We start from the raw sequence: 16151 nt of genomic DNA on the forward strand, positions 1-16151 counted from the left end.
CAATGTATGTAATTGAAACATGATGTATACTACACTATTGATAATCTATTTGAATTGTTTTATTAATGTGTATCTGTAATGAAATGAAATTTGTGAAAAATAAAATGAAAATAAATTTCATGGGCCCCTACTTACAAACTTAAAAGTCCACGTGAGTCTGTTCTTTTAATATTTCTAAACACTAAGGCTAACCTGTATTGTCCTATTTTTGACAGTGGTTAAAAGGTTTACATTTTTATATCCATCCTGCTTGTTTCAGTGTTTTTCAGTGCTTCCTGATGTCACTTTTATAAAAGAAAGCCCAAAGCTATTGTCCTATTGAGGATATTGTCCTATAGTCCTAACGGCTTCTCTCCTCCTCCTTTCAGCTCCGTTTCCCATTTGCTGACTCAGCTGTTGCTATGGGCGACTCGGATGCAGAGCCCGCCCCTGGCGAAGCCAGCCAGCCGCAGGGCTCCCCTCCCCTAGACGTGATCTCCGAGGGGCTGGGGGAGCTAGGCCTGGTCATCGACCCCGAGGTGGCCAAGAGAGCCTGCCAGGAAGTGCTGGAGAAGGTCCGGCAGATCCATGCCGGCGTCTCAGAAGAGGAGGATGTGGAGCCGGAGCTGGTCAACGGCGATGTGGACAACTCTGGCCCCCCGCCCGAAATCAGCGAGGAGGAAGTAGCGCTGGCCGGACCCCGCAACACTGTGAAGAGCGTGCGCCGCCGGCAGAAGAACAATTCGGCTAAGCAGTCGTGGCTGCTGCGGCTCTTCGAGTCCAAGCTGTTCGACATCTCCATGGCCATCTCCTACCTGTACAACTCGAAGGAGCCGGGCGTGCAGGCCTACATCGGCAACCGGCTCTTCAGCTTCCGCCACGACGAGGTGGACTCCTACCTGCCGCAGCTGCTCAACATGTACATCCACATGGACGAAGATGTGGGCGATGCCATCAAACCCTACGTGGTGTACCGCTGCCGGCAGAGCATCAACTTCTCCCTGCAGTGCGCCTGGCTGCTGGGCGCCTTCTCCTCCGACATGCACATCTCCACGCAGCGGCACTCGCGCGGGACAAAGCTGCGCAAGCTCATTCTGTCCGACGAGCTGAAGCCGACCCAGCGCAGGAGGGAGCCGCTGCCCCCGGCGGGCCCCGGCATCGAGCACAGCCTCTCCCCCTCCAAGCGCACGCACCAGAGGTCCAAGTCCGACGCCACCGTCAGCACCAGCCTGAGCAGCAACCTGAAGAGGACAGCCAGCAACCCCAAAGTGGAGAATCAGGACGAGGTAACCACTCCACAGGGGGGCAGGGGGCAGCGGGCAGCAGCACTACATGGCACCGTCATCGGGGTGCAGCGCTAACGCATCACAATACATGCCATTGTTCTGACAGGCTACTAGTAGCAAGATCAAAAGGTAATTTAAAGAAATAGATGGGGAGAGTATGTATCCATACTAACTATAAAACACACTGCTTCTTCATTCAAGAACCCCTTGGTGATCTGCAGTGAGCTAGCTGTGCTTTTGGTCTTGTATCACGATACATAGCTCTATTACAATGGGATATGTCATGTAGGCTGTAACCACACACAGAGGCAGTGGGTCTCAAACCTTTTCTAGTTGGGACTATAGTGACACTGTCCTGGTCCCTGTTTTAAAATATACTAATATATTGTATAAGTTAATGTGTACATAACCTTTCTGCTACCCCCAGTTTGAGAAGCACTGTGCCTAGGTCACACTAATGAACCACTGGCAAGTGTGTGTGTGCAGCGAATTGATTTGAAAGGCTGCTCAGTGTGCAGTGAATTGATTTGAAAGGCTGCTCAGTGTGCAGTGAATTGAGTTGAAACACTGCTGCGTGTGTGTGTGTGTGGTGAATTGATTTCAATCACTGCTCAGTGTGCAGTGCAGTGAATTGATTTGAAGCCAGCCCTGACAAGTTCCTGTATGCGTGTCACTATCTACACTGTTTAGCGTCAGTCAGTTTGCAATGCCAGTTCTGGTGACAGTTGCGAGTTGCAGACACGTGACTCTCAGCACCCTGTAAATGACTGGGTCAGCCTTTTGGTGTCAAACGCAGGCAGTGGATAAACTGCATGTAGAAATCAAATGGGATTGCTGTTGCTGTTTGGAAATCTACAGACTGCATCCAGTGCCAAAACTAGAAAGAAGGACATCAATCTGCTACGATGACTTCTGTCATCACTTTAATCCACTCTGAAACTGTGGAGCCACCGAGGAGCTGTGGATTAGCACTGTGTACAGGCAAGTCTTTCTTGTGTGTGACCCCAGTTTTATAGGGGCTATAATTGAGGATCTAGCTTTATAACTGTACATGCTCTGCAATACTACAATCTCAGAAACTGTGAGTATAGTCATTCATTAGCAATTAACAAGCAAGCATATCAGTCTACTCGGTGTGACGATGCCCTGACGATACAAAGATCACACTCTGGGTGTGACGATGCACGACAGAATAAGATCGAGTTCCCATTCATCACTCTTACTGGGTTTTAAAATGCTGCAAGCCCTGATGCAGTCAAACTGCATTCACATTGTTAAACTACATGCAGTGCTGAGGAGCGTCTTTCTCAAACAGCGTTCACATTGTTAAAACTACATGCAGTGCTGAGGAGCCTCTTGCAGTCTGGTTAAACCTTTTCTTTTAAATGTCTTTTCTACTATTCAGTCAGCTAGTTTTAGTCCTCTTGTTTTATGCTACAGTCTCCCTTTCCCCCCTTTAGTAAAATGCATGTATTTTTGTACGGCTCATTTAACCACAGAAGGCCGGAGCAGCTGAGCTGCTTCCTGCAGAGTGCTGTGCATCACACCCGCAGTGGATATTTCTCCCAGCCAGCAGCCTGCACATTCCCAATGGGTTGAGAGATTCTGCAGCTGCTTCCTGCAGAGTGCTGTGCATCACACCCACAGTGGAGATCTTTCTCCCAGCCAGCAGCCTGCACATTCCCAATGGGGTTATAACCTATGAGAGGTGCATCTCATTGGCAAGAAACAACATTGTAAAATCAAGACATCATTCAAACGGGACAGAAACGGTTCCAACGATCATAAAAACGTTCATAATACAAGTAAAACCATAACCAGGTCAAACAATTTCAATTGACATGCTCCTGCTCGGAGTCAATATTTACAGGATTTACAGCCCTGGTCAGAGTTTATAATAAATATTTGAGTGTTTTAAAAAGTTATTTTGAAAAGGCTGTTTTTCTGTCCGAAGACGAGGACTTCTAAAGATGAGATGCTTGATATACAAAGACACGCTGGCCTGTATTGGATCTACATTGAGGGGTTTTAAAAGCAGGCACATCATTTGACCTTGGTGAACAGGTAGCATTACATGTCTCTAGATGTAAGGTAACTTGGAGCATTTCCAGTGTACACCTTGTTGACTAAACACAAGAAATGAGAGCCTTCTATTCTGAGCTGCCCTAAAGTTTGAGAGAGTACAGTGGTGCTGGTTCTGATGTGCATTCGGTCTCAATCCTGCAGCACTGTTATAGATGGGAACAGCTTTGTCAGAACTGTAGGGATGTGCTCCTAAAACCAAATCGGCACTATTTAAAGGAATGTGTGTCCGTGAACGCCAGGAGCGGAGAGCTGCTGTTCTGTCTGTCTCTGAGCAGCAGAGATGAAGCAGTGAATTCAAAAGGATCCTATCCACGTGGCTCCACCCCTCCTCCCTCACTGGCTCCGGGCTTGTGAACTCTGCTGTGTCACACCTCTCTCTCTCGGTCATCACTCTTTGTGCTTGCCCATCCCCACGGCAACAATTGTCAGTGACGTCATTCATCCCAGCTGCTGTGCTTCAGTGGGCAGAGATCTCTGTATAAAGGTTACATGGTGTTTCATTCCAGCTCTTTACATGTGCCAGGTCTGCACTGCGACACCCGGCTTTAAGACTCCTCCTTATCCAATATCAAACTGGGACTCCATCTGCAGTCTACCAGCGAAACTGCAGCACAGAGGTCAAAGATAGGGTTTACTGCAGGATTCACAGTTTAACCTCCCATAGATATAGACACCGCTGTACCTGTTATTCCACAACTGACTTGTTTTCGACCAGAACAGTTCAGATTGGTTTGATCTCCTGCTGCTAGAAACTAGGCCAAATCACTGCAGTGTGATTGTGTCTGTGTCCGTACTGTCCTTTTTAAAAACAGAAGTTGGGACCGTTGTTTTAAGCGGGGATAAATGTTTTACCCTAAAGTGATGTGCCTTTCCTGCTGTGCGTGGTTCTGGTCTCTAGAAGGTCTGTTGACCATCAACAGCCCCCTTTCTAGATCGCCTGGGGATCTCCGACCGCCCCCTTTCTAGATTGCCTGGTGACCTTGACCTGCTCCCTTCCTGTCCTGTCATGTGAAAGTACTGAGGCTGAGCTTGTGATCAGTGCAGAAGAATCATCGAGCTTGCACAGACAGCCTGTGTCCTGGTGGATGCACTATAATTTACTGCAGGCAGGCTTAAGAACATAAGAAAGTTTACAAATGAGAGGAGGCCATTCGGCCCATCTTGCTCGTTTGGTTGTTAGTAGCTTATTGATCCCACAATCTCATCAAGGAGCTTCTTGAAGGATCCCAGGGTGTCAGCTTCAACAACATTACTGGGGAGTTGATTCTAGACCCTCACGATTCTCTGTGTAAAAAAGTGCCTCCTATTTTCTGTTCTGAATGCCCCTTTGTCTAATCTCCATTTGTGACCCCTGGTCCTTGTTTCTTTTTTCAGATTGAAAAAGTCCCTTGGGTCAACACTGTCAATACCTTTTTGAATTTTGAATGCTTGAATTAGGTCGCTGCATAGTTTTCTTTGTTCAAGACTGAACAGATTCAGTTCTTTTAGCCTGTCTGCATATGACATGCCTTTTAAACCCGGAATAATTCTGGTCGTTCTTCTTTGCACTCTTTCTAGAGCAGAAATATCTTTTTTATAGCGAGGTGACCAGAACTGAACACAGTATTCAAGATGAGGTCTTACTAGTGCATTGTACAGTTTTAACATTACTTCCCTTGATTTAAATTCAACACTTTTCACAATGTATCCGAGCATCTTGTTAGCCTTTTTTATAGCTTCCCCACATTGTCTAGATGAAGACATTTCTGAGTCAACAAAAACTCCTAGGTCTTTTTCATAGATTCCTTCTCCAATTTCAGTATCTCCCATATGATATTTATAATGTACATTTTTTATTTCCTGCGTGCAATACCTTACACTTTTCTCTATTAAATGTCATTTGCCATGTGTCTGCCCAGTTCTGAATCTCGTCTAGATCATTTTGAATGACCTTTGCTGCTGCAACAGTGTTTGCCACTCCTCCTATTTTTGTGTCGTCTGCAAATTTAACAAGTTTGCTTACTATACCAGAATCTAAATCATTAATGTAGATTAGGAATAGCAGAGGACCTAATACTGATCCCTGTGGTACACCACTGGTTACCACACTCCATTCTGAGGTTTTTCCTCTAATCAGTACTTTCTGTTTTCTACATGTTAACCACTCCCTAATCCATGTACATGTGTTTCCTTGAATCCCAACTGCGTTCAGTTTGAGAATTAATCTTTTGTGCGGGACTTTGTCAAAAGCTTTCTGGAAATCTAAATAAACCATGTCATATGCTTTGCAATTATCCATTATGGATGTTGCATCCTCAAAAAAAATCAAGCAAGCACACACAGCCTGTGTGCTGGTGGACGCACTGTAATTTACTGCAGGCAGGCTTGCACACACAGCCTGTGTGCTGGTGGACGCACTGTAATTTACTGCAGGCAGGCTTGCACACACAGCCTGTGTGCTGGTGGATGCACTGTAATCCCCTGATGCCAGTTGTATAAATAGCTGTGCTGAACTCAGGCTCTCGGTTCATGCTTGTCTTGTGGATTCTATTGGATGTAATTAAATAATCTCCCCTGGGAGGCTGTGAGATTAATGGCAGGCAGGCAGGCAGGCTGACCGTCATACTGCTCTGCTAGGATCCTGTTCTGGGGGAAATACCCACGCTGCTGTCTATCCTACCATTAGTCCCCTTCTACACAACTCTTCCTGCAATGCAAATAAAACCCTGTCAGACTCATTGCATCTGGTCAGCCGCAGTGATCTCCGGCAGCAATGCCTTGCCTGCAGGGAAGCTCGCACTATAACACTCGGGGTCGCCTCACCCTTCCCTTTACACAGCGAGGTTGCAAACAGTTCTTGTGATGAACTAACTAGATGCATCTTGCAGCGGTTTTGAGTAATGTTGCTGTTAACCTTGCTGAGCTCAGACTTTAAAATTGCTTTCATGGATGTAGAAAAAACCGGCATGCAGGGATGGAAATAAGACTCCCAATGCATTTGATCCATTCCTGATTTTACAGGAGATGCCAAGGGTTAGCTGCCCCAAAGAGTGAGATTCAAGGCCAGTGAGACTTTCCAGATGGTGTGTCGGTCATTGCTTAAGACAGGGACTCTCATCTTTGGTCCTTGGTGACGTCCAATAGTCCAAGCTTTTAATCTAACCAGTGTTTTAATAGTTTGTTTTAAAATCTGCACATCTTAATATTGCATATGAAACACTTCAATCACTAAATTTAATATTTAACCCTCAGTAATCTGGTACAGTTTGCAGGCACATGCTATGCAAAAACTTTTATATTTTCCCAGGACACTTAAATACACAAACTTGTGTGCTTACTGTTCATAAACCACTTCTCTCACGTGATTTTTAAGAACATGTTCTGTGCTGGAAAGGTATAATCCTTATGCAGCTGTATTTTCTTTATGATGAAGTAACAATATTACGATCTTGGCAAAACGAACATGCATCGCAATTGTTTTGTTTAGCACTGGGACAAATTACGCAGCTTCAATTAAAATGTATTCTGTACACGTCACAGAATTTATAAATGACAGTATAGAAACTACCATGCAGATGAAAACACTGCATTCATGGGGTGTGGAATAAATAAAAACACGCATTATTATACTTCAAATTAATGTTCAAACTGTTTTCTTGTATGGATCATCTGTTTGCACAACTTTCTGCTGCGTAGTCCAACTTAGAGTTTATGCACATGTGTGATTGTTTTAAATGTGGCGTACTATAAGTTAGAGATTTACTTTTAAAATTAGCCCTCCGACATCACAGTTCGAGAAAGCATCGGGTACAGTAAACGCTGTCTCTCGCAGATCGAAGCCCAGTGCCTGAGGACCCGGATCTGTATTGTTGGCTTTTGCAGCGGCTGAGTAAAATCATTTTAAATCTATATATATATATATATATATATATATATATATATATATATATATATATATATATATATATATATATATATATATATATAATGTGTCTATACTGCACTGACAATCTGACAGTGTGTGAGAGAAGCTTAGGAATGTGTGTGTGAGCGTGTGATAGCATGCTAATGTGTGAGTCTCACGCCCAACGCAGGAGACTTGACATGTCTGTTGCTATTGAGTTTAATAAAACACACTTAAGCTTACCTGTATATACCCTGTGGCTAATCAAGCTCATAGTAAAACCTGGAATGGTTGAGTCTGCTGTACAATGAGTCTTGCTGCCATCCCTAGAATTACATGGGTGAGGAAATTATGTAATTTTGTACACCATATTGTACCTTTTTTGAGGGGGTTTATTTTATCAGGGGTCTGTTTTATCAGTACATCTGCAGCTACTGCTTAACTGTCCCTGCTATTAACGCCACTAAATACATTAAAACATATCGATACACTGGACTGCAATTAAACAATTTAACAATATTTAATGTGGCGGTAATTGGGTCAGCTACTGTTTTAAGACCATTTAAACAGACCCAAGATCTCTCAAGCACTTAAGTTTTTTCCCTCCATTTCCAAAAAATAGAATTTAATACAATCCTAAGTAAATGGGTGGAGAGCTGGTGTGTGGGTGCAGTGTTAGCGGCTCGCTTGTTGGTGTGTAAGATTGAAAGCAATTCATGTTTTGTCTTTTTGTCTCACCCCCACCTTCTGTCTCACCCCCAGTCTTCTGATTCCCAGGAGCTGACCTCCAGCACAGACCGTCTTGATAATATTGGCTCCTCAGTAAGTGCTGCCCTGGGGGCTGGTGGCTGGTGGCTGGTTGGCTTCTGTCTCTCATACACTGCTGCTCAATAGCACTGACGCCCTCCACTGGCTGAGCAGCAATGCGATTGAAACATCGAGGTTCTTTGTCCATAGCCCACTCATTTTCCACTTCTCAATTGATCAGTTGTTTGATACAGCCTGTGTTACATATGCAGCTAGAGCTGGAGGTCTGCCCCCGTTGAAAGCAGCTGAACACAGAGTGTGTCGAACAGTCCAGTTCAACGCAGTGTGTGTGTGACTGCAATGAGACCCTCCATAGAAGAGGCAGCAGCACTGTAATGTCAATGTAGACTTGTAATTGAAGCTGCTTGCTGAGTTTAATGAACTAGTAACAGCACAGGGAAGTGAGGATACACAATCTGAACACACATGATGATGTGAATACTTCTGAACACTGCTCTGCAAATACACTGGAAATACCTCGACTGTGATCAGAGGCAGCGCTGTGTGGGCTGAGAGGAGGAAGCCATTCAAGTCGGGTTACTTGCGTATTACTGCTCCTGTATTGTGCTGAGAATCTTTCAGGGTGGGTTTGTTTTTTCAGAATATGCAAACAGTTCAGATCCCTGTGTTAAACTGCATTGCTGCCTGGTTTTCTTCTTTTTCAATCCTTTTCTTGTGGAACTGAATTCAGTTTCTGGGTCATGCTTATGCCGGTAGCTTTGGGGTGCTGGGTTGGTATGGAAGTAGGAGTTCTTTAATTAGTCTCCAGATTAATCTGGAACAGCTCCGCTCTGTACAGCAATGAAACTCCTTCTAGACATGAGGGACACTGTTTGGCTTGCTCCTCTTTTTAAGGCTGTTTTAATTAATTTACTAACATGCAAAATGTTCTTCATTAAAACTTTGCAATACAGGGGGGCTCCTGAGTGGCACATCCATTAAAAGCACTCCGCTTGGAGTGCAGGATGTGCCCTATAGGCTGGACATCGCAGGTTTGAGTCCAGGCTGTTCCACAGCTGATCGTGGACGGGAGCTCCCAGGGGTTGGCTAACAGTTGGCCGAGCGTCAGGGTCAGCCAGGGTGTCCTCGGCTCACCGCGCACCAGTGACCCCTGTAGACTGGCAGGGAGCCTGCGGGCCTGCCTGCAAGCTGCCCGATTGCTGCGTTGTCCACCGCCGCTGTAGCTCTTGGGTGGCTGCATGGTGAGTCCACAGTGTGAATAAAAGGCTGACGGCACACGATTCGGAGCAGTTCTTCTACTAGACTGCAAATGCTAGTAATTACTGGCACCACAGTGCCCCCTGGGCAGTTTTTAGTGGAAGTTAAATAACACAAAATGTTCAGAACACTAATGGAACAATGCATCCACGTTCTGTACTGCGCACGCATCACACATTACTGTACACGCGTTACACTTGCAATCATACAGATAGCCAGAGAACTGTTCCAGCTGTGATGACCCTTGGTAAGGACGTTGCTTCGAGGATGTGCAGCATGTCTGTGATCTTCCTAATGAACCAGCTCAAGGTCTGCTTGTTTTCATCATACTGCAGGCTCTTCACTTTGCACTCCCAGCTGTGTGTGCTGCTCACAGGCTTGTTCTCTATACTGTGAGGGGGTGTGTGCTGCTCACAGGCATGTTCTCTATACTGTGAGGGGGGGAGGGTGCTGCTCACAGGCTTGTTCTCTATACTGTGAGGGGGGTGGTGCTGCTCACAGGCTTGTTCTCTATACTGTGAGGGGGGTGGTGCTGCTCACAGGCTTGTTCTCTATACTGTGAGGGGGGTGGTGCTGCTCACAGGCTTGTTCTCTATACTGTGAGGGGGGTGGTGCTGCTCACAGGCTTGTTCTCTATACTGTGAGGGGGGGGTGCTGCTCACAGGCGTCTTCTCTATACTGAGGGGGGGGGGGGGGGGGGGGGGTGCGGGTTTGCTCGCAGGCTTGTTCTCTATACTGTGGGGTGTGATGGTGTTGGTCTCTGTGTAAAGTGTCTCCTTCTCTCTGTCCTCAGTCTGTGTCCAGCAGTGTCCTCTGGTCTCTGTCTGAAGTGTGTCTCTGGGCTGTGTATAGTCTTGTCAAGGATTAACTTTTATCAGTAAAATTTAAAAAACTTCAGCCAATTCTAATTTCTTTTAGATTTAGTTTTAAATTCAGTTCCACTCAGCCTGTCTTCAGCGCTCATTCCTCTAAGCCCTGGAATGAGTCTGGCTGCTCTTCGCCGGACTCTCCCTTTTGGTAACGTGGGGACCGGAACTGAACGCAGTATTGAAAGTGTGGCCCCACCTCTATACAGCCGCAACATCTTTGGGTTTGTAGTCCTCGTTCTGTTCTGTCTCTGGAATGGCTGCTTGTTCTCTGTGCTCTAATCCACAACTGTGAAACAGGTGCTGGGACCAGCATGGGGTTTGTATGTTGGAACATTCTTTCTAAATTGAAATTTAATATTAGAACGTTCTTTAATTCTGAATCAGATATGAGGGGATGTGAAAGGTCATTCTTGCCTCCGAATTAATTCCCTGCAGTGTTAGTCCCACTGCTGTTATAAACTCTGTAGTGCTCAGTTCAGACATACTGTAAGAAACGCTTGGCTGAGTGGATGACGTTTCTTCGTGTTCCAAAACTGCTTCTATGTGCTGTGGTTGGAGCTCGTGGTGTTGTATTGGAAACTGAGGTGAGGGTTGCATCTTTCTCCAGTCCAGTCAGTCACTGTTTTCTCTCTCCTCTCTCTCTCTTTCTCTCCCCTCCTCTTAGCCGGTGCGGCTGGCCCCTCAGAGGGAGTTCATCCAGTCTCTGATGGGCATTGGGAAGCGACTGGCCACGCTGCCCACCAAGGAGCAGAAGACCCAGCGGCTCGTCTCGGAGCTCTCCCTGCTCAACCACAAGCTGCCCGCCCGCGTCTGGCTGCCCACGGCCGGCTTCGACCACCACGTGGTCAGGGTGCCACACACGCAGGCCGTGGTGCTCAACTCCAAGGACAAGGTGAGGGGGGTCATTCCAGCTGATCGCAGTCCATCCTGGAGTGCGTTTCAATAGCAGGTAGAACCAGAGTCTGGTGTGCAGACACTTCAGTGAAGCAGACCAGCGTTCACACATGCCGTTTCTCCTTCAACAGTTGGCACTGGCAGAAAAGATTTATTTAAGATTATGTTTATTAAGCATCCCTGTAGCCGCCTCTTCTAATATCTCATAACCCCTGCAGGCTGGCTGGCAGATGTTCAGTGTTGTGGAAACTGCATGACCCAAGGGGGAGGGTAGTGGAGTTAAGCGATGAAGTCCTGAGAATAAACTCTGGCATCATCTTTTAATACTCGTCACTCCTCGCAATGCTGAACAGCACACTGAAGACTGGAGCGGTGTGAAAATGGATGCAAAGTTGGAATAAATTACCTTAACCCTTTGCGGTCCTGTGTTGGACCAGGTCCGACATTACAATTTTTCCTTTCCTGTCCGATCAAAAAAACATCAAGCACAGTTTTCTAGTCGTTTTTTCTCCGGAAAAAGCAGAGAAAACCTTTTATTGTCAGAGTGAGACTGAAAAAAAAAGGGGCGGATCTGAGCAATAATACACATAGCCCCTGCACCACAGAGATAACACTGACCTAAACAAACAAGACAGCTGCTTCCGCATCCAGCGCTCAAAGAATATCACAGACATTTGCAGAGCTTTTTGAGATGTTATAATAATAAAATAATGACGGGTCGCATTATCGAGGAGTTTGGTGATCAAACGAGTGATCAGGAGAGGATTTATCAGTATGCACGTCTATAAAGAGGTATATGAAAAATACAGCGAGCAAGGGGTGGGGCTTGGCTGGAGATGCAATACTGAGTGTCCTGTTGATGTGCAGTGCCTTTTAAAACCTGTTTTACTTTGAAAAAAACATATTAAACAGCGCGTGTGAAATAAACAGTGCATGTGAAATAAATTAGACCTGATGCTCCTGACAGGCGCTGGATAAATGGACCGCTAAGGGTTAAAATGAGCAAAAAGACGTAAGTGGGCACACATAGAATTTAATATACATGAGGGGTGGGGGGGCGTAGGTAAGAATGTGGCTCTAGACTTCAAATATACCCCCTATAGTAGTTCCCTTTCAATTCGAATGACAACCTTTACCGAATGGGAAGAGCCTCTCTGACCGTCAATCACTGAGTGTATAAAAAAAGCTGCCCTATCAGGGCCCTGCTGTGAGGGGGATGTCCCTCCCACCTCCTGTTGAAGAGGGTCGTCCTCACAGTAGCACATCACCATTTTCTCTCTCACTTTACTGAGACAGGTCAGATTGCGTTTGCTTTCATGTACCGAAATTGGCTGGTTTGAGTTTTACCTGTAAATTTATTAAATTCCACGGTAAAATCGCACTTTCGAGCATTACTAAGAGTGCTCTCGCCTAATTCTCACGTCCATTTACTGACTAGAACTGGTTTCGACCCCTCATGAGATTGGCGCGTGGCCATTGCTCTTCACTGCACGAGGCCTCGTGTAGTTGAAATACCGTGTGAGGTGCTGAGGAGCTGTAAGGAGACCCCGCGGCTTGCGGCATCATCCTCTGCGGCGATTTAATCTGTCACAGCGAAGAGAGAAAGAAAAAAAAACAGCTCGGGCCTAGCGCCCCTCTGAAGCCTTGGGCTTTCCTAGCACTGCTGCCGTTGCCCTCGGCGACCGCGCCGACTGATTCTGCTGCATACCCCGGCATCGACTGCGTGTTTTCCCGCCGACTGCAAGGTTGAGAGAAACAGCACCTGCCCGGCCCCGATTGACTCGGCACTGGTTTAAACATCTTCGGCGCCACCTACAGCCCGGCACAGACCTTGGAACAGGTCCACTCTGCACTGACTGTTAGGCATCAACAGCACTGTCCTCGACGCCGATCCCGGCACCGATTTGATTTGGCACCGGTGAATAGCTTTAAAGCGTCTACAGCCCGGCGCAGAACGCAGCAGCTTCACCTCGGTCCAGTTCACTGGGTCCTCGGCTGGTTTCCACCAGTGTGACCGGTGCGTGGTGAAGCTCCCAGGCATGACGAGCTCCGGGCCAGTGCCAGATGCATAGGGCCAGACCACGTGGCCAAAGCACTGGCAGGTGAGCTAGACTGCTCTCTGTGTGGGAAGTTCTCGAAGAATTAAGTTGCTTCACCGATTCAGACGAGGTTTGCCAGAAGTAGAGACACTACAGTCTGCTACGGCACCGAGCACTAGAGCCCAGTACTCATATAAATGGAAAGTTTTCCAAGACTGGTGCCTTGCCAAAGGTCACGATCCTGTGACCTGCCCTATTGAGACGATATTAACCTTCTTACAACACTTGTTTGACGCAGGAAAATCAGCGTCCACTTTGAAGGTATACCTGGCAGCAATATCAGTGTGCCATGACAAAACTGACTGTGTGTCCCCTGGGGCACATTTCCTGGCAGCCCCTTTTTTTAATATATGCTCAGTGATTGCCGGTCAGAGAGGCTCTTCCCATTCGGTAATGGTTGTCATTCTCTTTCAGGGAACCAGGGTTATGGTAATAACCTAATGATCAATTCTGTGATTATCCGCTCCCACAGTAAACCCTTTGTTTTTCCATTGGAGCTGCACAAGCCCATTTATTGCATTATTCAGATAAGCAAATTTACCATTGAATGAAACAAGTGAAGAAACAGCTGCTTGTGTTTGTGGATCGCTGCTCTCCACAGAGTCTAAGAAATGCAGCAATCATCACAAACTCAAGCAGCTGTTTCTTCACTCATTTCAGTGTGAATGGTAATTTAGCCCCACTGACAGCAATGACCCTGCCCTGACTGTCAGCCGATGAGCTCTGTGGAGAGTTGCATCTGCATACTAATACTCTGTCTCCCGCCCCAGGCCCCGTACCTGATCTATGTGGAGGTCCTGGAGTGTGAGAACTTCGAGACGTCGAGTGTTCCAGTGCGGATTCCGGAGACACGGATTCGCAGCACGCGCTCAGTGGAGAACCTGCCCGACTGCGGCATCACCCATGAGCAGAGAGCCAGCAGCTTCACCACCGTGCCCAACTACGACAACGACGACGAGGCCTGGTCTGTGGACGACATCGGGGAGCTGCAAGTGGAGGTGTGAGACAGAGCGCTCTCCCTTTACTCTCCTCTCCCTACTCTCCTCTTCCCCATTCTCCCTCCTCGTCCCCATTTGCTTTCCATTCTCCCTTTTCTCCACACTTCCTTAACTTCTCAGTCTCCCTTCTCTCTCTCTCTCTCTCTCGTAACTATATAACACTGGGTAGGACTACATTTTAAAATTCTGAAAGAAACGAACAATTGCTTGATTTTTGTTTAAAAGTCCAATACATCTCAGTCGGGCTTCGATTTCAAGTAAATTAAGAGCATTGGGAATCATGAGGGAACTCTGGCTGCTGCTTGCAGCTCACTCGTGTTGTTTTCTGTTCTGTTTTGTGGTTCAGCTCCCAGAAATCCACACTAACAGCTGTGACAACATCTCCCAGTTCTCAGTGGACAGTATTACCAGTCAGGAGAGCAAGGAGCCGGTCTTCATTGCAGCTGGGGACATCAGGTATGGACAGGGACACAGAGTTAAAAACTCCCACGAGTCCTGCACCAGTCCTAGATTTCAGAACTGCCCCTGTTGAGGGGTACTATTGAAATGACAGGCACCAGCAATCAGGCTGCTGCTGAATCTGCTCTGAAGTGATCGCTCTCTTTGCCAGCGACAGCAGGGTTGCTAATGGGAGGTGTGCAGGCAGCTATGGGGAGGAACATGGTCTTTTACAGGGGCTGGCAAAGTTGAAATGTCCTTTTGTTAAATGATTTGAGGAAGGGTGTTCAGCGCCCGGCACTTCTCCAGACCAGCTCAAAGCCAAGTAAAGCAGATTTAGAGAAACACAAGACAATATTGGAGCAACAGAGCCAGACCCGCTCAGAATTATTGCAAAGAACAAAAATAACATGAAGTCAGAAGACACATTTTAAAATGCTTTCAGGCACTATTTTAAGAAAGTCAGTGTTTCAAAATAAATGGTCAGCTAGCCAGACAGGGTGCACTTGACCAGTGTGATATATCTCTCTCTCACTCTGAGCCTTGTGAGCACACCATCACACACTGACACACACACACACACACTCTCTCTCTCTCTCTCTCTCTCACACACACACACACACGGGCCACACACAGAGAGACAGGGGGCACTCAGCAATGTGATCACACACACACACACACACACACACATTCGTGTTTCACTTTACTGTCAGACCTTCTAAACGCTGCGACTTGCTCCGGTGCTGATGGCTCCCTCTCGCCCCCTGCAGGCGGCGTCTGTCAGAGCAGCTGGCTCACACCCCCAACACGTTCAAGAGGGACCCTGAGGACCCCTCTGCTGTGGCCCTCAAAGAGCCCTGGCAGGAGAAAGTCAGGTGAGTGGAGGCGGGTAGGCCAGCAGGCTGTGGCTTCTCTACAGCTTGTGAGACAGAGCTTGGGGATGCCCTGGCTTTCTTATTTTACAGGAATCTTAGAGAACTGAACGTACATTTAAACTGAAATGCCATTGTAAGTTACGTCCCCATTGGAACCTATTAGCAGCAACTACACTGAAAATATCATGGTGTTGCTGTGGTGTATGCGCTGTGTTTGTTGCCTGGTGTTTGTTGTGGTGTGTGTGCCCTGTGTTTGTTGCGTGGTGTGTGCCCTTTGTTGCGCGGTGTGTGCCCTTTGTTGCGTGGTATGTGCCCTTTGTTGCCTGGTGTTTTGCTGTGGTGTGTGCCGTGTGTTTGTAGCGTGGTGTTTTGCTGTGGTGTGTGCCGTGTGTTTGTAGCATGGTGTTTTGCTGTGGTGTGTGCCGTGTGTTTGTAGCATGGTGTTTTGCTGTGGTGTGTGCCGTGTGTTTGTAGCATGGTGTTTTGCTGTGGTGTGTGCCCTGTGTTTGTTGCCAGGTGTTTTGCTGTGGTGTGTGCCCTGTGTTTGTTGCTGTGGTGTGGTGGTGTGTGTGCCCTGTGTTTGGTGTGTGTGCCCTGTGTTTGTTGCATGGTGTTTTGCTGTGGTGTGTGCCCTGTGTTTGTTGTCTGGTGTTTTGCTGTGGTGTGTGTGCCCTGTGTTTGTTGCTGTGGTGTGTGTGCCCTGTGTTTGTTGCATGGTGT

At 47.0% G+C, this 16151-nt stretch overlaps 1 protein-coding gene across 1 annotated transcript; it reads left to right on the forward strand.

Annotated features, from left to right (window-relative positions):
• The first annotated feature begins 369 nt into the window (after positions 1–369).
• Positions 370–15600, forward strand: pi4kb (phosphatidylinositol 4-kinase, catalytic, beta). Its single transcript, XM_041243184.1, has 6 exons — positions 370–1265; positions 7996–8055; positions 10792–11019; positions 13891–14118; positions 14465–14574; positions 15327–15600. Exons 1-6 carry the CDS (start codon positions 402–404, stop codon positions 15433–15435), a joined length of 1599 nt encoding a protein of 532 aa, XP_041099118.1. The 5' UTR covers positions 370–401; the 3' UTR covers positions 15436–15600.
• Positions 15601–16151: the final 551 nt, after the last annotated feature.

This window comes from Polyodon spathula, unplaced genomic scaffold, assembly GCF_017654505.1.
Source record: "Polyodon spathula isolate WHYD16114869_AA unplaced genomic scaffold, ASM1765450v1 scaffolds_1611, whole genome shotgun sequence".
Classification (NCBI taxonomy): domain Eukaryota; kingdom Metazoa; phylum Chordata; class Actinopteri; order Acipenseriformes; family Polyodontidae; genus Polyodon; species Polyodon spathula.